This window comes from Heterodontus francisci, chromosome 9 (genome assembly GCF_036365525.1).
Source record: "Heterodontus francisci isolate sHetFra1 chromosome 9, sHetFra1.hap1, whole genome shotgun sequence".
Classification (NCBI taxonomy): domain Eukaryota; kingdom Metazoa; phylum Chordata; class Chondrichthyes; order Heterodontiformes; family Heterodontidae; genus Heterodontus; species Heterodontus francisci.
This window is the reverse complement of record NC_090379.1, coordinates 14,867,137-14,889,147: the sequence shown is the minus strand read 5'-3', so window position 1 is coordinate 14,889,147 and position 22,011 is coordinate 14,867,137. Positions and strand designations below refer to the sequence as shown.

At 43.2% G+C, this 22,011-nt stretch overlaps 1 protein-coding gene across 7 annotated transcripts in view; it reads right to left on the bottom strand.

The window, feature by feature from the left end:
* LOC137373594 (centrosomal protein of 128 kDa-like) overlaps window positions 1-22,011 on the bottom strand; it is a 442,182-nt gene that overhangs the window by 14,290 nt on the left and 405,881 nt on the right. For all 7 annotated transcript variants that reach the window (XM_068038587.1, XM_068038590.1, XM_068038589.1 and 4 more), the window contains one exon: window positions 7,110-7,223. In XM_068038587.1, the coding sequence (XP_067894688.1) occupies window positions 7,110-7,223 (114 nt within the window). The remainder of the gene's footprint in view (window positions 1-7,109; window positions 7,224-22,011) is intronic.

The following is a 22,011-nucleotide window of genomic DNA, read 5'->3' as shown; positions in this document are numbered from 1 at the left end:
GGTGGGGAGGGGGTGAAACTTCACATTTTCCATGTATCAATTTCTCTTCTTCTTCCTCCTACTGCCTCCTCAACCCTCCCCGCATTCCCTTCAATGTACATGGCAGACAGAATGAAACCAACAAGCTGACTAAGAAATATTCACAAGTTATATGGCCCTGACTCTCTTTTAATCTGGCATATAACCGAGTTAATGTTTCAAGTTAATGAAGGGTCATGGGTATGAAATGTTAACTCTTCTCCACAGATGCTGCCAGATCTGCTGAGTATTTTCAGCATTTCTGTTTTTATTTCAGAAGTTGGGATGCTTACTGATGGTTGGAAAATGATAGTCAGAGCCTCGCTATTTCCTCTATTGCTTCTCTTAACAGCCTGGGACACACAGGAACATAGGAGCAGGAGCAGTCCATTCAGCCTATCGAACTACTTCATCATTTCCACCTACCCCCAATAACCTTTCACCCCGTTGCTTATCAAGAATCTATCTGTCTCTGCCTTAAAAATATTCAAAGACTCTGCTTCCATCGCCTTTTGAGGAACAGAATTCTAAAGACTCACGACCCTCTGAGAGAAAGAATTTCTCCTCATCTCTGTCTTGACTGGGCGACCCCTTATTTTTAAAGTGACCCCCAGTTCGAGATTCTCCCACAAAGGGAAACATTCTTTCCACATCCACCCTGTCAAGACCCCTCAGGATCTTATATATTTCAATCAAGTCGCTTCTTACTCTTCTAAATTCCATTGGATACAAGCCGAGCCTATCGAATCTTTCCTCATAAGACAGCCTGCCCATTCCAGGTATTAGTCCAGTAAACCTTCTCTGTACTGGCTCCAATGCATTTACATCCTTCCTTCAATAAGGAGACTAGTCCTGTACACAGTACTCCAGATGTGGTCTCACCAGTGCCCTGTATAGCTGAAGCATAACCTCCCTACTTTTGTATTCAAATCCCCTCACGATAAATGACAATATTCTATTAGCTTTCCTAATTACGTGCTGTACTGCATATTACTCTTTTGCAATTCATGCAGTAGGACACCCAGACCCCTCTGCATCTCAGAGCTCTGCAATCTCTCACCATTTAGATAATACGCTTCTTTTTTATTCTTCCTGCCAAAGTGGATAATTTCACACTTTTCTACATTATACTCCATTTGCTCAATCTCTGCCCACTCACTTAACCTATCTATATCCCTTTGTAGCCCCCTTATGTCCTCTTCACAAGTTACTTTCCTACCTATCTTTGTGCCATCAGCAAATTTAGCAACCATACCTTTGGTCCCTTCATCCAAGTCATTTATATAAATTATAAAAAGTTGAGGCCTCAGCACAGATCCCTGTGGCACACCACTCATTACATCTTGCCAACCAGAAAATGACCCATTTATGCCTAGTCTCTGTTTCCTGTTAGCTAGCCAATCTTCTATCCATGCCAATATGTTACCCTCAACACCATGAGCTTTTATTTTCTGCAATAACCTTTGATGTGGCATCTCAACAAATGTCTTCTGGAAATCTAAGTACAATACATCCACTGGTTCCCCTTTATCCACAGCACATGTAACTCCCTCAAAGGATGCCAATAAATTGGTTAAATGTTATTTCCCTTTCAGATAACCATGTTGACTCTGCCTGATTACCTTGAATTTTTCTAAATGCCCAGCTATAACGTCTTTAATAATAGCTTCTAACATTTTCCCTAAGACAGACGTTAAGCTAACTGGCCTGGAGTTTCAAAGAACAAAGAACAATACAGCACAGGAACAGGCCATTCGGCCCACCCAGCCTGCACTGATCTTGATGCCTGTCTAAATTAAAACCTTCTGCACTTCTGGGGACCGTATCCCTCTATTCCCATCCTATTCATGTATTTGTCAACATGCCTCTTAAACGTTGCTATCGTACCTGCTTCCACCACCTCCCCTGGCAGCAAGTTCCAGGCACTCACCACCCTCTGTGTAAAAAACCTGCCTCGCACATCACCTTGCACCTTAAACCTATGTCCCCTAATAACTGACTCTTCCACCCAGGGAAAAAGCTTCTGACTATCCACTCTGTCCATGCCACTCATAACCTTGTAAACCTCTATCATGTCGCCCCTCCACCTCCGTCGTTCCAGTGAAAACAATCCGAGTTTATCCAATCGCTCCTCATAGCTAATGCCCTCCAGACCAGGCAACATCCTGGTAAACCTCTTCTGTACCCTCTCCAAAGCCTCCACGTCCTTCTGGTAATGTTTCATGCTTTCTGTTTCCCTCCCTTTTTGAACAAAGGAGTTACATTCGCTATTTTCCAATCTAATGGAACCTTCCTCGAATCAAGGGAATTTTGGAAAATTGAAACTAATGCATCAACTATCTCACTAGAGACCTCTTTTAACACCCTAGGATGAAGTCCATCAGGACCCAGGGACTTTCCAGCCCGCAGCTCCAACAATTTGCTCATTACCACTTACCTGGTGATTATAATTTTCTTCAGTCCTCCCTCCCTTCCATTTCCTGTCTTACAGCTAATACTGGGATGTAACTTGTATCCTCAATAGTGAAGACCGATGCAAAATACCTGTTCAATTCATCTGCCATCTCATTATCCATTATCAATTCCCCAGACTCACTTTCTATAGGACCAACATTCACTTTGTTAACTCTTTTCTTTTAAAAATATCTATAGAAACTCTTACTATCTGTCTTTATATTTCTATCTAGCTTCCTCGCGTACTCTAACTTTACCTATCAATCTTTTAGTCATTCTTTGCTGTTTTTTATATCCTGTCCAATCTTCTGACCTACCTCCCATCTTTGTGCAATTATATGCTTTTTCTTTCATTTTGATACTATCTTTAACTGTTTTAGTTAACCACGGATGGCGAGTCCCACCCTTGGAATTTTTCTTTCCCATTGAAATGTATCTATTCTGTGTATTCTGAAATATCCCCTTAAATGTTTGCCACTGCATCTCTATTGACCTATCCCTTAAGCTACTTTGCCAGTTCACCTTAGCCAGCTCTGCTTTCATGCCCTCATAATTGCCCTTATTTAAGTTTAAAATACTAGTCTTGGACCCACTCTTCTCTTCCCTCAAAATGAATATAAAATTCAATCATATTATGATCACTGCTATTTAGGGGCGCCTTAACTATGAGGTCATTAATTAATCCTATCTTGTTGCACAAAACCAGGTCTAGTATAGCCTGCTCTCTGCTTGGCTTCAGAATGTACTGTTCCAAGAAATTATCCCGAAAACATTCTATGCCCTCCTCATCTAGGCTACCTGTGCCCATCTGATTTTTCCAGTCTATCCAGGTTAAAATCCCTCATAATTATCACTGTACCTTTCTGACAAGCTCCCATTATTGCTTCCTTTATACCCCATCCTACAGTGTGGTTAATGTTAGGTGGCCTGTACACCACTCCCACAAGTGACTTCTTGCCTTTATGATTTTTCATCTCTACTCAAACTGCTTCTACATCCTGGCTTCCTGAATTGGGTCATCCCTCTCTGTTGCGCTAATACCATCATTAATTAACAGAACTACACCTCCATCTTTTCCTAGCTTCCTGTCCTTCCTAAATGCCATGTACCCTTCAGTATACAGGTCCCAATCTATGTCATCCTGCAGCCATATCTCTGTAATGGCTATTAGATCATACTTACTTATTTCTATTTGTGCTCTCAGTTTATCGGTTTTGTTTTGAATGCTACGTGCACTCAGATACACGAGCCTTTCGTTTTGTCCTTTTACCATTTTTGTAACCTCTAGCCTTATAAGATCATAAGAACTGGGAGCAGGAGTAGGCCGTCCGGCCCCTCGAGCCTGCTCCGCCATTCAATAAGATCATGGCTGATCCTTTCATGGACTCAGATCCACTTACCCGCGCTCCCACCGTATCCCTTAATTCCTTTATTGGTCAAAAAGATATCTACCTTAGCTTTAAAGACGTTTACTTAAGAAGCGTCAACTACTTCACTGGGCAAGGAATTCCATAGATTAACAACCCTCTGGGTGAAGAAGTTCCTTCTTAATTCAGTCCTAAATCTGCTCCCTCTAATCTTGAGGCTATGCCCTCTTGTCCTAGCTTCACCTGCCAGTGAAAGCATCCTCTCTACTTGTATCTTATCTATTCCCTTCATGATTTTATATGTTTCTATAAGATGCCCCCTCATTCTTCTGAACTCCAATGAATATAATCCCAATCTACTCAGTCTCTCCTCATAAGCCAACCCCCTCAACTCCGGAATCAACCTAGTGAACCTCCTCTGCACCCTCTCCAGTGCCAGTACATCCTTTCTCAAGTAAGGAGACCAAAACTGCACACAGTACTCCAGTTGCAGCCTCACCAGTACCTTATACAGCTGCAACATAACCTCTCTGCTTTTAAACTCAATCCCTTTAGCAATGAAGGACAAAATTCCATTTGCCTTCCCAAGTACTTGCTGTACCTGCAGACCAACCTTCTGCGATTCATGCACAAGAACACCTAGGTCCCTCTGCATAGCAGCATGCTGCAACTTTTTACCATTCAAGTAATAATCCTTTTTACTGTTACTCCTACCGAAATGAATGACTTCACATTTATTAACATTGTATTCCATCTGCCAGACCTTTGCCCACTCACTCAATGTATCTATGTTCCTCTGCAAAGTTTCACAGTCATCTGCACACTTTGCTCTGCCACTCATCTTAGTGACATCTGCAAACTTTGACACCCTACACGTGGTCCCGAACTCCAAATCATCTATATAAATTGTAAATAATTGCGGTCCCAACACCGATACCTGAGGCACACCACTAGTGACTGCCAACCAGAATAGCACTCATTTATCCCCACTCTCTGCTTCCTGTTAGTCAACCAATCCTCTATCCATGCTAATACTTTACCCCTGACGCCATGCCTCCTTATCTTATGCAGCAGCCTCTTGTGCGGCACCTTGTCAAAGGCCTTTTGGAAATCTAGGTACACCACATCCACTGGGTCCCCATTGTCCACCTTGCTCGGAACGTCATCATAGAATTCCAAAAGATTTGTCAAGTATGACCTGCCCTTCATGAACCCATGCTGCGTCTGCCCAACGGGACAATTTCTATCGAGATGCCCTGCTATTTCTTCCTTGATAATAGACTCAAGCATCTTCCTCACTACAGAGGTTAAGCTAACCGGTCTATAATTCCCCATCTTTTGTCTACCTCCCTTTTTAAACAGTGGCGTCACATCTGCTGTTTTCCAATCAGCTGGGACTACCCCAGAGTCCAGCGAATTTTGGAAAATTACCGTCAGTGCACCTGCTATTTCTCCCGCCATCTCTTTTAGTACCCTGGGATGCATTCCATCAGGGCCAGGAGACCTTTCAATCCTTAGCTCCATTAGCTTGCCCAACACTACCTCTTCCGTAATAATGATTGTTTCCAGGTCCTCACCTACGTTCGTCTCTTTGTCAATTACTGGCATGTTATTAATGTCCTCCACTGTGAAGACCGATACAAAATACCTGTTCAATGCCTCGGCCATTTCATCATTTCCCATAACTAAATTCCCCTTCTCATCCTCTAAAGGACCAACGTTTACTTTAGCCACTCTTTTTCGTTTTATATATTTATAGAAACTTTTGCTATCTGTCTTTATATTCTGTGCTAGTTTTTTCTCCTGTTCTATCTTACTTTTCTTTATAGCTCTTTTTGTGGCTTTCTGTTGACCTTTAAAGTTTTCCCAATCTTCTAGTTTCATGCTGTTGTTGGCCACTTTGTATGCCTTCTCTTTCAATTTGATAGCCTCCCTTATTTCCTTAGATACCCATGGCAGATTACCCCTTTTCTTCCAGTCCTTCCTTTTCACTGGAATATACTTTTGCTGAGCACTTTGAAAAATTGCTTTGAAAGTCCTCCACTGCTCGTCAACTGTCCCACCGTAAAATCTTTGTTTCCAGTCCACTTTAGCCAAGTCCTCCCTCATTCTATTGTAGTCCCCCTTGTTCAAGCACAGGACCCTGGTATTGGATTTTATCTTCACACTCTCCATCTGTATTCTAAATTCAACCATACTGTGATCACTCCTTCCAAGAGGATCCCTAACTATGAGGTCATTAATTATTCCTGTCTCATTACATAGGACTAGATCTAGGATAGCTTGCTCCCTCGTCGGTTCCATTACATACTGTTCAAGAAAACTATCACGGATACACTCAACGAATTCCTCCTCAAGGTTACCCTGACTGAGCTGGTTCGACCAATCTACATGTAGATTAAAATCCCCCATGATAATTGCCGTACCATTTTTACAGGCATTAGTTATTTCTTTGTTTATTGCCCGCCCCAATGTGATGTTATTATTTGGTGGCCTATAGACTACGCCTATCAATGACTTTTTCTTCTTAGAGTTTCTAATTTCCACCCAAATGGATTCAACCTCATTCTCCATAGAACCTATATCATCTCTCAGCACCGCCCTGATGTCGTTCTTGAGTATCAGAGCTACACCACCTCCCTTACCTTCCTGTCTGTCCTTCCGAATAGTCTGGTACCCCTGGATATTTAACTCCCAGTCGTGACCAACCTGTAACCATGTCTCCGTAATGGCTACCAAATCATATTTATTTGCAATTATTTGTGCCGTTAACTCATCAATCTTAAAGTGCCTTTATGCTAGCTTTCTTACCCTCTGTTGATTTACTCTTAGATTTGTACGCTCTGTCCCTTCCTGCCAGTCCATCACTTCTCACAATAATACCTTTCTCTCTTGAATTGTCTCTACTCCTTGATTTACCATATCTTCACAAATTTGATCCCTTGCCCCTACTATTCAGTTTAAAACCCTCTCTACTTCCCTAGTTATGCGGCTCACTGGAATACTGGCCCTAGCACTGTTCAGGTGTAGACCGTCCCAACGGTACAGCCACCACTTTCCCCAGTACTGGTGCCAGTGCCCACGAACAGGAACCCACTTCTCCCACACCAGTCTTTCAGCCACGCATTAATTTCTCTAATCTTATTTGCCCTATGCCAATTTGTACGTGGCTCAGGTAATAATCCAGAGATTATTACCTTTGAGGTGCTGCTTCTTAATTTGGTGCCTAGTTCCTCATACTGACTATGCAGAACCTCTTTCCTTTCTTACCTGGTATTCCTGAATTCTCCTTGTTGAGTCTCGCAGCTGCTGTTGCAGGGAACTCACTATCTCTTTATATTTGGAGTATCGCTCTTCTATCATCTCTCGTTGTCGCTGGGAATCCTGCAAATACAGAACATTTTAGTGGGGCAGAAATAACAGCATTAAGATGCAGAAATATCCCAGGAAAAGTACAAAGATGAACTGGGATGATCTTTTAAATTTTATTTAAAATGGTGCACTAATGGTTCACTAATTTGAGGAAGCAGTTTTGAAAATCAGGCTGTTTCATACCAATGAAGCACTCACAGGTCCCGAATGGTCAGTAGAAGATACAGTATGACACTCCACTTGCACTAAAAATTGAAAATGCTGAAGCACACAGCCAGTCTGTCAGAATCCAAGAGCAGAAAAGGCAGGCTAATGTTTCAGCTGAGAACTCCTGGAAGACTCAATCTTGGCAGCTTTGGTGCCCTCCAGGACTCACGCCATCAGAGCTTACAGAGCCGTGAAAGGGCATTTCATTAGCATGTGGCAGGCAGGTGCACCTCTGGTGCCCATCTAGCCTACTGGGGGTGAGGAGGGAGGAAGAATGGTCCACTGATGGCTGTGCCTTCAGCTTTCCTTTAGGAATTCCCTCTCTGCCTCTTCATCTTCCTCTCCTCCCTTAAGACTGTCTTTGAAAATCACTATTTTGACAAAGCTTTTGGTCAACCTCCCAATATCTCTTTCTTTGATTTGACGTTTATTATTCCTATTTGAATCTGCTTGAGACATTGTTTTGTGTTAAAGGCACTAAAGCTTTGATACCTATGCTCAAACTGGAGTGTCAGTATTGGATTATGTACTCAAGTCTTGAGTGAGACTTAAACCCACAACCTTCTGACTCAGAGGCGACAGAGCTACCCACTGAGCCACAGCTATAGCTTTTGATAAGGTGCCGCATGGGAGATTGGTTAAGAAGGTAAAAGCCCATGGGATCCAGGGCAATTTGGCAAATTGGATCCAAAATTGGCTTAGTGACAGGAGACAGAGGGTGATTGTCGAAGGTTGTTTTTGCGAGTGGAAGCCTGTGACCAGTGGTGTACCACAGGGATCGGTGCTGGGACCCTTGCTCTGTTTGTAGTGTACATTAATGATTTCGATGTGAATGTAGGAGGTATGATCAGTAAGTTCGCAGATGACACGAAAATTGGTGGTGTCGTAAGTAGAGAGGAGGAAAGCCTTAGATTACAGGACAATATAGATGGGCTGGTAAGATGGGCAGAGCAGTGGCAAATGGAATTTAATTCTGAGAAGTGTGAGGTGATGCATTTTGGGAGGACTAACAAGGCAAGGGAATATACAATGGAAGGTACGATCCTAGGAAGTACAGAGGGTCAGAGGGACCTTGGTGTACTTGTCCATAGATCACTGAAGGCAGCAGCACAGGTAGATAAGGTGGTTAGAATGGCATATGGGATACTTGCCTTTATTAGCAGAGGCACAGAATATAAGAGCAGGGCGGTTACGATGGAGCTGTATCAAACGTTAGTTAGGCCACAGCTGGAGTACTGTGCACAGTTCTGAGCACCAGACTATAGGAAGGATGTGATTGCACTGGAGAGGGTGCAGAGGAGATTCACCAGGATGTTGCCTGGGCTGGAGCATTTCAGCTATGAAGAGAGACTGAAAAGGCTAGGGTTGTTTTCCTTAGAGCAGAGAAGGCTGAGGGGGGACATGATTGAGGTATACAAAAATATGAGGGGCACTGATAGGTTAAATGGGAAGAAACTTTTTCCCTTAGCGGAGGGGTCAATAACCAGGGGGCATAGATTTAAGGTAAGGGGCAGGAAGTTTAGAGGGGATTTGAGGAAAAATGTTTTCACTCAGAGGGTGGTTGGAATCTGGAACGCACTGCCTGAAGGGGTGGTAGAGGCAGGAACACTCACAACATTTAAGAAGTATTTAGATGAGCATTTGAAACGCTATAACATACAAGGCTACGGGCGAAATCCTGGAAATTGGGATTAGAATAGTTAGGTGCTTGATGGCCGGCACAGACACGATGTGCTGAAAGGCCTGTTTCTGTGCTGTATAATTCTATGACAATACTTAATGAATCAATGAGTTCCCTGCAACAGCAGCTGCAAGACAGACAGCACAGATTTGTTAAAGGACGGTCATGTCTGACTAACATGATTGAATTTTCTGAGGAGGTAACAAGGAAAGTCGATGAGGTTGGTGCATTGGATGTAGTGTATGTGGATTTAGGCAAGGCTTTTGTTAAGGTCACACATGGCAGATTTGTCAGGAAAGTAAAAGCCCATGGTATAAGAGACAAAGTGGCAAGCTGGATCCAAAATTGGCTCAGAGGCAGGAAGCAAAGAGTAATGGTCGATGGGTGTTTTTGTGACTGGAAAGCTGTTTCCAGTGGGGTTCCATAGGGCTCAGTAGTACGTCCCTTGCTTTCTGTGGTATACATCAATGATTTGGACTTGAATGTAGGGGTATGATTAAAAAGTTTGCAGACAATACAAAAATTGGTCATGTGGTTGATAATGAAGAAGAAAGCTGTAAAATGCAGGAAGATGTCAAACGACTAGTCAGGTGGGTAGAACCGTGACAAATGGAGTTCAATCCAGAGAAGTGTGCGGTAATGCATTTGGAGAAGGCTAACAAGGCAAGGGAATGCATAATAAATGGTAGGATACTGAGAGTACAGAGGAACAGAGGGACCATGGAGTGCAGGTTCACAGATCGCTGAAGGTGGCTGAACAGGTAGATAAAGTAGTCAAGAAGACATAAGGGATATTTGCCTTTATTAGCCAAGGCATAGACTATAAGAGCTGGGAGGTTATGCTGGAACTGTACAAGACACTAGTTAGCCCATAATTGGAGTACTGCATGCAATTTCAGTCACCTCACTATAGGAAAGATGTGATTGCACTAGAGAGGATACAGAGGAGATTTACAAGGATGTTACCTGTACTCAGAATTTTAGTTATGAGGAAAGAGTGGATGGGCTAGGTTTTTTCCCTTTGGAACAGAGGAGGCTGAGGGGAAACCTAATTGAAGTGTATAAAATTATGAGCGGTCCAGATAGAGTGGATAAGAAGGCCGCATTGTCCTTCTCTGAGGGATCCATAACCAGGGGACAATGATTTTTTTAAAGAGGTTTAGAGGGGATTTTCACCCAAAGGGTGCTGGGGATCTGTAACTCTCTGCTTGAAAGGGTTTTAGAGGTTGAAACCCTCATAACATTTAAAAAGTACTTGAAGTGTCATAACTTGTAAGGTTAAGGACCAAGAGCTGAGAAATCTGATTAGGCTGAATGGCTACTTATTGGCTGGCATAGACACAATGGGCTGAATGGCCTCCTTCCATGCTGTAAACTTCTACGATTTCTATAAAACTCAATGAGGAGAATTCAGGAACAGCAGGTAACGGGTCTCCTTTCCGTTCATAGTGATGTGAATTCCAGTATAGTTGGTCATTTCTTGTTGGACCCTTTTATAGACTGAAATTCTAAAGCAGAAGACTGGCAAGTTAAGATTTTGTTAAACTAATCTGCAATATGTAAAAACTGCTTAGTTGCCAATTTTCATGATAGTGCCCAAGGGGATCCTTGTCAGTTTTAAATCACTATGCCCCTGAATGCTTTATCTTTTTAAGGACTTTTCTAAGATGTCTTTTAAATTATGGACTTGCTCCTATGCTGAAGCTGTGCAGAACCACTGCCACTGGCCTAAAACTGAGCAGACGATATTTTCACATTCACGTGCAATCAATACAATCTATGATCTGTGTGACATTTTAGGAGCCATGGACATATAAAACTGATGTGGTTCAACAAAAATATTGAGAAAAGAAACATATACAATCATAATAACAAGTTAGACCAGAAGATTATAAAGAGACCTGTCCTGTGGGTCCCCTTTAATCTTCATGTCGTACAACATATTGCAATAAATCTCCTCCTTCTCATTTCATTAATTTCTCTTGGGCACTTTTCTTCTCCCAGCACTGTCCCTCTCCATCTTGCCTCGCTGTTTCTATAATTTAATGAACATGAAGATCTACAGGCCCTTGTACCAGCTCACAATCTTAGATGCTTCCAACTACCACACCTACAACGAAACCAAAAGAGCTACTGAGAACCCAGTTACTACAGTGCTTCATGCATATGGTTGAATGGACACCACCTCTTCTTGTGGAAGAGCGGGGGATTCGTTCCAGAGTCCTGGACAAAATTCAAACCTCAACCAACACCACCAAAACAGATTATGTGGACATTTATCTTACTGCTGTTTGTGCACAAGCTGGCTGGCTCATCTGCCTACAAAAGATCATAGGGACAGGAGCAGGCCATTCAGTCCTTCAAACCTGTTCTGCTATTCAATTACATAATGGCTGATTCTTAACTCCATCTACCTGCCTAAATTCCATAATCTTTAATACCCTTACCAAGCAAATATCTAGCATTTTCAGTTTAACCCTAGCCTCAACAACTTTTTGGCGAGGTGGGGGCGAAATGTGTTCCGGATTACTATGACCCTTCGCGTGAAGAAGTTCTTCCTAAAATAACCCTCCAACAGCTGAGTTCTAATTTTAAGGATATACCTTCAGTAACTACACTTCAAAAAGTATATTCATTGGCTAGTTCTCTGGGTTCTGCCAGGACCACTCAGCTCCAGACCTCATGACAGCCTTGGACCAAACATGGACCAAAGTGCTGAATTCCATAGGTGATGTGAGAGTGACCATCCTTGACTTCAAGGCAGCATTTGACTGAGTGTGGCATCAAGGGGCTGGATTTTCCAGCTGACGTTGGGAGAATCTAGAAGTAGGGGGCATAGTTTCAGAATAAGGGGTTGCCCGTTTAAGACGGAGATGAGGAGGAGTTTCTTCAGAGGGTCATGAATCTTTGGAATTCTCTATCAGACAGCTGTGGAGGCTGGGTCATTGAATATATTCAAGGCTGAGATAGATTTTTTAACCTATAGGGGAGTCAAGAGTTATGGGGAACAGATTGCAAAGTGGAGTTGAGGCCAAGATCAGATCAGTCATGATCTTGTTGAATGGCAGAGCAGGCTCGAGGCGCCAAATGGCCTACTCCTGCTCCTATTTCTTATGTTATGTTGGGCCCATATGAGGGCCCTGCGTCTTCCCATGTTTTTTTAAATTTTTAAAAAATTTTATTTAGAGATACAGCACTGAAACAGGCCCTTCGGCCCACTGAGTCTGTGCTGACCATCAATCACCCATTTATACTAATCCTACATTAACCCCATATTTCTACCACATCCCCACCTTCCCTCAATTCCCCTACCACCTACCTATACTAGGGGAAGTTTATAATGGCCAATTTACCTATCATTCTTTGGCTGAGGAAGGAAACTGGAGCACCCAGCAAAAACCTACACAGTCACAGGGAGAACTTGCAAACTGCGCACAGGCAGTACCCAGAATCGAACGCCCTCCGGTGCAACCTTCCAGGAAGCAGCCTAATTATCTGCCTCCGTGCTCACCGTCCTATTAAGTATGGCGGGTGGAATCCTGATGCTGCAGACCCAGAGGGGCCTGCAGTGATGACAGGTCAGAGGCCCCACCGGGACTGGTAGGTACTGCCAAGGCAGATAGGTGAGAGTGAGGGTGCCTCAATGTGGAAATGCCCTCAGCTGCCTGTACTGAAGTTGTAAATTAAAAGGCCCACAGCTGATATGCTTATCGGGTTGCAGGGGAAACCCCTCCGCTGGCTTTTCATCCCCACGGCCCCATTATTGGGTCATTTAGCCTCTGGCCCCTTTGGCCCGACCCAGCCTGCTGCTGGGAGGCTGCCTCGATTCAGCAACAGCCTCCACACACAGTGGGGGCTGCTCTGACGTTGATAAAATAGGGGCACAAAATGGCCCTTCAGTCAGACCTTAATTGGACTAATTAGCTGCCAGCTCCTGAGGTGGGAATGCATTGGGGAGCCTAGTAAAACTAAAGTTAATGGGAATAAGGGGAAGGAAGTTATCCACTGGTTGGAGTCATACAGAGCAGAAAGGAAGATGGTTGCAGTTGTTGTAGGTCCATTGACACAGCCCCAGGACATTGCTTCAGGAGTTCCTTTGGGCACTGTCCTCGGCCCAACCATCTTCAGCTGTTACATCAATAACATGTTTCAAATGTAGAATGGATATTGCAGCATCTCAACTTCTCAGATAATGAAGCAGTCCATACCTACATGTTGCAAGACCTGGACAACATGGACTGATAAATGGCAAGTAACATTCACGCCAAATAAGTGACAGGCAATGATCATCTCCAATGAGAGAGAATTTAAACACCCCCTTTGACACTCAATTGCATTACCAACACTGAATCGCCCACCATCAACATCCAGGGGATTACCGTTAACTAGAAACTTAAATAGACCAGCCATATAAATACTGTGGCTCCAAGAGCAGGCCAGCATTCTGCAGCGAGTAACTCGCCTAACTCCCCAAAGCCTGTCCACCATCTACAAAGCACATGTCAAGAATGTGATGGAATACTTGTACTTGCCTGGATGAGTGAAGCTCCAACACTAAAACTCAACATCATCCAGGACAAATCAGCCCATCCCAACACATTAAACATTCATTCCTCCACCACCAGTGCACAATGTGTATCATCTACAAGGATGCACTGCAGTAACTCACCAAGGTTCCTTCAGCAGCACCTTCCAAACCCCCAATTGCTACCACCTAGAAGGACAAGGGCAGCAGGTGCATGGGACACCACCACCTGCAAGTTCCCCTCCAAACCATCCTGACTTGAAACTATATCGCCATTCCATCACTGTCACTGGGTCAAAATCCTGGAACTTCCTCCCTTACAGCAATGTGGGCATATTTACACCACATGGACTGTAAGTGGTTCAAGAAGGTGGCTCATCACCACTTTCTCAAGGGCAATTGGGGATGGACAATAAATGCTGACTTTGCCATTGACTTCGATATCCCGTGATGAATAATAAAATTGCCTGTTTCAACATTTCTCATTGCTGATTTACAGTTCTTGTAAGGAGCAAGCCAGCCACAAAGAGCAACAATGAAAGTTCCCAAAAGCCAACGCTTTCCCATAGTTTTCAGTTTGGGAAAGAATACTGTCTGTTAGGGCTGCCTTCTTCCAGATGGCCCAATTTGTTTGGAATGTTTTAATCTTGGTTAAGGCCAGATAGTTAACCAGGATAACCCAAATTGATGAGATTAAACTGCAGCTGCTACTTTGTTTGTTTCCTGAATATTATCTGTGATATGATCAGTCATCCTATTGAGAGATTGTACAAACCATCTTGCCCCTTATCTAGAACGAACGTATTGTGAGGCGGTGACAATCATTTTTCCTTCCATTACAATTACTTCCTCCAGTCAACAATGAGTGCTTATTGCAGTCTTTGAACTCCTTTTCAATTCACATAAAACAAACTCCAGAATACTACTTCAATGTGAATCAATTAAACGTCAATAGATCCAGCAGCATTGAAAGAATTTATTTTAGTTCTTTGGATATTGATGAATAAAATTGGTGTGTATGGGGAGGAGTGTTATCAGTTCAATGTCAAAACCAATTAGCTGAGAAATCTCAATAATCTTACAAGTAATGTGCAAAATGTTCTTTTTAGTGGAATCAAGAGCAATCGAGGGAACCTTAAGTTGGTCCCAGAAAACTTAAATGCAACTACATTATTTTGCATTTTGGGCATGCACAATTGTGCAGAAATAGACATAACAACAGATTTTAAAATTGTGTTGCTCTATGAATTTATGAGCAAGTAGCTACACATCAAATTATTCAGGGTGATGCACCACAATATAAACTGTGCACATGACTATGTGGACAGTGCAGTCTGTTTGAGCACCAAAATGCTGTACCAGACGGGAGATGGAGAAGAATACAAATTTGTTTTCTTTCCCTTTCCTCATACAGTGAGTCATTGTTGGGAGGGAGTGCAGAGCATGTCGCCACAAAAGGTGAGTGAAAATAGGACAAAACATTATGCTACTTTGACACACCTACACAAGCAGAGGCTTGAGAACAGGGAATCTGCCTACCCTCTTGACTGGGGCTGGTGCAATGAAACTTGGAAAAGGAACCTTTCAGTTTGAAAGAGAGAACTCAAGTCTACAATTATGCAGAGAAACTTGGGCTGCAAGACCTTTGCCTGCCCATTGGTGGAACATGCTGATTTTCCAGGATACTGAATTAACATGGAGTTCAGTCAAGTGCAAAATCATAGCTATTTTAATGTATATCTCTAAAATTTCCAAGTCTTCTGGGTCCTAAGAATATGATGCTTTGCTTTTTTTTTTACAGTGAAGGCCTCATCATTCTCACACTAAGCTATTTTACTGCTATCTGCCAGGCACTTCCCACAGTAACTCTCTGGGCATCTCACAGAGTGTTTCTTTGCACCCCACTTTTAGATACTTCCCTTGCTTTCATTCTGCCCATCAATTTGTTTTCCTTCTCATAGCTTGAATGTCAATGGGATGGCTGATCCTATCCCTTTCCTCCTTAAATGTGCTGATTTTCACATGCTTTGGCCTCAACAATCCCTGTGTAAAATACTGGAGCTGATCATCCAGTCTTCTTCCACAAACCAACTTCACAAAAACAGTACAAACTAGGACTGAAGGGGCACAATGATTGTCAAGATTTTGGTGAATGTCACTAATGACGTTTCTTATCAATAGTGTCTTTACGTCCTTATGAATTCCAACACCTTTACACTAGCTTCTCCCACCCCCAAGATGAAAACATCGTGTTTTGGGGTCCAGAGCTATTTAGACTCCCCCAGGCTCCAAACCCAAGTGAGAGCTCCGAAATCACAGGGATCAAATAAGTGACTTATTAACATACCAGGGCAAAGAAATGCTAAAAAAAAATTCACACGATCTCACAAGTGATACATTAGATGGTTAACAAGACCCTGCCTTTTAAACAGTCTCCAATCTCCAGTGTAGAACTGCCCTTATTTGGTTTCACCACTCATCCATCTTACCCTAGCCAGAGCATTTCTAGAAATGCCTTCTCTTCTCATACTGCTGCTTGTGGAGGTCCCCAAGAATCCATTCCTGGTCATCTCCTTTTCCTCATTTACATGCAGCCCCTTGGCGACATCATCCACAGGCATGGGGTCAAGTTCCACATAAATGGCGATGACACCTAGCTTTACTTCTCCATCATCTCTCTCGACATCTCCAATGCCTTTGTGCTGTCAGAATGCTTGTCTGGCATCCAGTCTTCAAGCAGCCGCAACTGTTGAAGTGAAACCAATATTGTCTTCGGAGCCTGCCAGTATCATCCCCTCCCTGCCCACTATCTCAGGTTGAACCAGGCTGTTCGCAACCTCAGTGACACCGAGTTGAGCTTCCAGCCCCATTTCTTCTCCAACACAAAGATGTCAACCACTGTGATATTGCCCACCTCCATCTCAGTCCAACTGCTGATGAATTCATACATTCATGTCTCAAGATGCAGCTATTCGATGCTCTCGTCACTGACCTCCCAGCCTCCATAAACTTCAGCTCATCCAAAACTCTGCTGCCCAATTAGCCTTCATTCCAGTCTTTGGTGACATACATCGTCTCCCAGTCCCCCAAAACCATCAAATTCTTATCTTTGTGTTCCTTCAAGGCCTTTCCTCTTGCTTTCTTTGTAACCTCCTCCAGTTCTACAACCTTTCTGGAACTCTCCTTTCTTCCAATTCTGGTCTCTTGTGCATCCTACCCACACTTTCTTCAACCCAAAGTTTTCAGCTTTGTGCCTTCATCTATCTGGTCCCCATGCTCTGGAATTCCTTCCCTTAAACTCTTTTTTCACTCCCTCTTCTCTTCCAAAAGTCTCCTTGAACCCCACCTTTTTGACCAAGCTTCTGCTCACCTCTCTAAATATCTCCTTTTCTGGCTCGGTGTGCATTTTTGTCTAATTATGCCTCTATGAAATGCCTTGGGATGTTTTTCCACTTTAAAGGCATTATATAAATGCAAGTTGTTGACATTAATCCACACAGTTTTCACTGGTGGTCTAATACTGATTATAATTTGGGTTGTTCAAGGGCAACTAGCCAGCGATGTCCACATCCCATGAAAGAATAAAAAAAGTCTTCTGGGCATCTGTAACCTTATGTAATTGCTCAGCACAAAGTGAGAGAAATGTGGAAGTATGTCACTTAAATGGAGATACTTAACCTCTAAGAAATGCACTCTGCCTTTTATTGACATCTATGTGTCTGCTGCAAAGTCAAGGAAGATGCCCACATGATTTGCATCTCTGACTTCTGCTCACACTGAATGTTGGATCCCAGGTGTCACTGGAGGCATAGAGTTTGCTTCCTTTATAATGGCAGGAGTATCGGTGCATTGTTGGTGGTGAATGCACATCAATATAAGATTGCCTTTTATTGATATATAAGGAGCAAGGGGGTAACTAGAGAAAGGATTGGCCCACTCAAGGACAAAGGAGGAAAATTATGCGCGGAGTCAGAGAAAATGGGTGAGATTCTAAACGAGTACTTTGCATCGGTATTCACCGAGGAGAGGGACATGACGGATGTTGAGGTTAGGGATAGATTTTTGATTACTCTTGGTCAAGTCGGCATAAGGAGGGAGGAAGTGTTGGGCATTCTAAAAGGCATTAAAGTGGACAAGTCCCCAGGTCCGGATGGGATCTATCCCAGGTTACTGAGGGAAGCGAGAGAGGAAATAGCTGGGGCCTTAACAGATATCTTTGCAGCATCCTTATACACGAGTGAGGTCCCGGAGGACTGGAGAATTGCTAATGTTGTCCCGTTGTTTAAGAAGGGTAGCAGGGATAATCCAGGTAATTATAGACCGGTGAGCCTGACGTCAGTGATAGGGAAGCTGCTGGAGAAGATACTGAGGGATAGGATCTATTCCCATTTGGAAGAAAATGGGCTGATCAGTTATAGGCAACATGGTTTTATGCAGGGAAGGTCATGTCTTACCAACTTAATAGAATTCTTTGAGGAAGTGACAAAGTTGATTGATGAGGGAAGGGCTGTAGATGTCATATACATGGACTTCAGTAAGGCATTTGATAAGGTTCCCCATGGTAGGTTGATGGAGAAAGTGAAGTCGCATGGGGTCCAGGGTGTACTAGCTAGATGGATAAAGAACTGACTGGGCAACAGGACACAGACAGAGCAGTGGAAGGGAGTTTCTCAAAATGGAGACGTGTGACCAGTGGTGTTCCACAGGGATCCGTGCTGGGACCACTGTTGTTTGTGATATACATAAATGATTTGGAGGAAAGTATAGGTGGTCTGATTAGCAAGTTTGCAGACGACACTAAGATTGGTGGAGTAGCAGATAGTGAAGGGGTCTGTCAGAGAATACAGCAGAATATAGATAGATTGGAGAGTTGGGCAGAGAAATGGCAGATGGAGTTCAATCAGGGCAAATGCGAGGTGATGCATTTTGGAAGATCCAATTCAAGAGTGGACTATACAATAAATGGAAAAGTCCTGGGGAAAATTGATGTACAGAGAGATTTGGGTGTTCAGGTCCATTGTTCCCTGAAGGTGGCAACGCAGGTCAATAGAGTGGGCAAGAAGGCATACGACATGCTTTCCTTCGTCGGACGGGGTATTGAGTACAAGAGTTGGCAGGTCATGTTACAGTTGTATAAGACGTTGGTTCGGCCACATTTGGAATACTGCGTGCAGTTCTGGTCGCCACATTACCAAAAGGATGTAGATGCTTTGGAGAGGGTGCAGAGGAGGTTCACCAGGATGTTGCCTGGTATGGAGGGCGCTAGCTATGAAGAGAGGTTGAGTAGATTAGGATAATTTTCATTAGAAAGACGGAGGTTGAGGGGGGGCCTGATTGAGGTGTACAAAATCATGAGAGGTATAGACAGGGTGGATAACAAGAAGCTTTTTCCCAGAGTGGGGGATTCAATTACTAGGGGTCACGAGTTCAAAGTGAGAGGGGAAAAGTTTAGGGGGATATGCGTGGAAAGTTCTTTACGCAGAGGGTGGTGGGTGCCTGGAACGCGTTGCCAGCGGAGGTGGTAGACGCGGGCACGATAGCGTCTTTTAAGATGCATCTAGACAGATACATGAATGGGCAGGAAGTAAAGAGATACAGACCCTTAGAAAATAGGCGACAGGTTTAGATAGAGGATCTGGATTGGCGCAGGCTTGGAGGGCCGAAGGGCCTGTTCCTGTGCTGTAATTCTCTTTGTTCTTTGCCTTCTACTGCTGGGTTACATTTCACAAACTCACACCAGAAGTACAACAGTTAAAGGCAAGAGCCACACAAACATACTGCAACACCCAATTATCTTTGCCAAGTGACAACAGGAATTATTAAAATTCAAATCAAGGTGCCTCTGGCAGGATACCAACAGCCAAAGAAAATATTGAAATTCTAAAAAAATAGAACTATAGCTCAGGATAATTAAAGGTTTACATTCATTCCTCCCACAGATATTATGTAACCATCAATTCATCCAACTAACTGGAGGTGACATACATGAGATATTTCTGAATAAAACTTTTTACTCAAAAGGATGATGACAGATGGCCTGTTATTTCAAGTATTAAGATTAAAGTCAATGCCGATAACGAACAGAAGACTCAATAGTTGCACAGGAGATGTCAATCACACAGAGATTGGTCTGCTGGCAAACTTTTGAATCAGCATCAAACTGGAAGGCAGATCCATCGTGGGTAATCACCAGGGTGATAGCATTTTCTCGAGTTCCAAGAGGTAAGGTTTTAGAAACTATAATCAGGGAAAATATCAACAGACACTTAGCGAGGTTCAAGTTAATTAAGGATAGCCAGCATGGATTTGTAAAAGGCAGATCATGTTTGACAAATCTAATGGAATTTTTTGATGAAGTAACAGAAAAGGTTGATGAAGAAAATGCGGTGGATGTTGTTTATAGGGATTTTAAGAAAGCATTTTAAAATAACCATAAAAGGCTGGTTAACAATATTGAAGCTAATGGAAGAGGAGGGTCAGTGTCCAATTGGATAAATAATTGGCTTATGGTCAGACAACAGTGAGTCATAGCAAATGGTTGTTTTTCAGACTGGAGGATGTGGTGTTCTCCCAGGGTCAGTGCTGGGACCACTGCTTTTTCTGAGAAACATAAATGACTTGGATCTTGGAATACAGAGCAGAATCTCAAAATTTCCTGACGACATGAAACATGAATGTGCGGCAAACAGTGAGGATGATATGAACAGCCTGCATAGGGAAATAGATAGGCTAGCAGAATGGGAAGAGGGATGGCAGATGGAATTTCATCCAGACAAATATGAGGTGATGCATTTTGGCAGAAGGAATGGGGAGGAGCAATATATACTTAATGGCACAATTCTAAAGAGCGAGCAGGATCAGAAGGACCTGGGGGTGCATGTGCAGCGATCTTTGAAGGTGGCTCAACATATTGAGAAAGTGGTTAGTAAAGCACCTGGGATCTTGGGATTCATAAATAGAGGCACTGAGTACAAAAACAGGGACGTTATGCTGAACCTTTTAAAATCCCTCCATGGTCTTGCCCCTCCCTATCTTTGTAAGCTCCTCCAGCCGTACAACCTCCAAGATTTCTGTGCTCTTGCGCATCCCTGATTTTAATCACTCCACCCTGGACAGCCATGCCTTCTGTTGCATAGGCCCTCATCTCTGAAATTCCCTCGCTAAACCTTTCCGCCTCTCTACCTTGCTTTCTTCCTTTAACAAACTCCTTAAAACCTACCTCTTTGACCAAACTTTTGGTCATCTGACCCAATATCACCTTATGTGGCTTGGTGACATATTTTGTTTTATAATGTCCTTGAACCTCCTTGGGATATTTTATTATGTTAAAGATACTATATAAATACAAGTTGCTGTTGTTTTACAGTTCCATAAGATCACTTTTCAAATACTTCCTTTCTAAGCTAAAAAGATTGAACAAACTTGGAGTAGGCAAGTCCTTTTTTTATGCAGGGTCAACTGAAGTAAAGGCCTGCTCAGGTCAGGAAAAAAAAACCCGACCCAAACCCGACAGAACCACATCAGACCAGAGTCCCTCCATTTTCTTCCGCGCCTGACCTGACCACTGGAATGTTCATTTTACCTACCTTGCGACTCTGAATCTGCAGGAAGCTGCAGCATAAGCGTGATGACGCCACAGAGATGCTCATTCACTCACTGCGCAGACTCAGAGTTTCCCTCCTTGATGTCCCAGACTCCCAGCTCAGGTAGGCTTTTCAACTTTTGACACTTACTAAACTCAGAGTAATACTTACTGTGCGTGTCCAACCCGGACCTGAGCCCGAAAGCCAGACCCGGAAGAGCGAACCGGCCCGAACCCGACATATGTCGTCGGGTCCCATCAGGTTCGGGTTGGGTAACAGGCCTTTAAACTGAAGTATGAAGATTTGTAAATGCTCCCACTCTTTAAAAATGTCTTCTTCATATTTATCCACCGTCTTACTTGTCGGAGCACAGAGGGATTTTGGGAGACCAACAATATCAACTTGAGAGCAAGAAAAGTAGTTTTCTCAGTCAAGTCCCCTTGATCCAGAATCTATATTTGGTTATTTTTTTTAAATGGACTGTTCTCTCTCTATGTGCACCTTCTCCAATGAAACCACCTCCAGATCCCCTACTTTAAGGAGCACTAAGTTTCTTCCTTCGTTAAGATGACTAACAAAAGAATCAGAGGTGACATGAGGATAAACTTTTGTTATGCGATGAATGGATAGGATGCATTGCGTGATCGGACTGTGGATACAGAATCAACAGTCATAGTTTTTAGTTTAGTTTAGAGATACAGCACTGAAACAGGCCCTTCGGCCCACCGAGTCTGTGCCGACCATTAACCACCCATTTATACTAATCCTACACTAATTCCATATTCCTACCACATCCCCACCTGT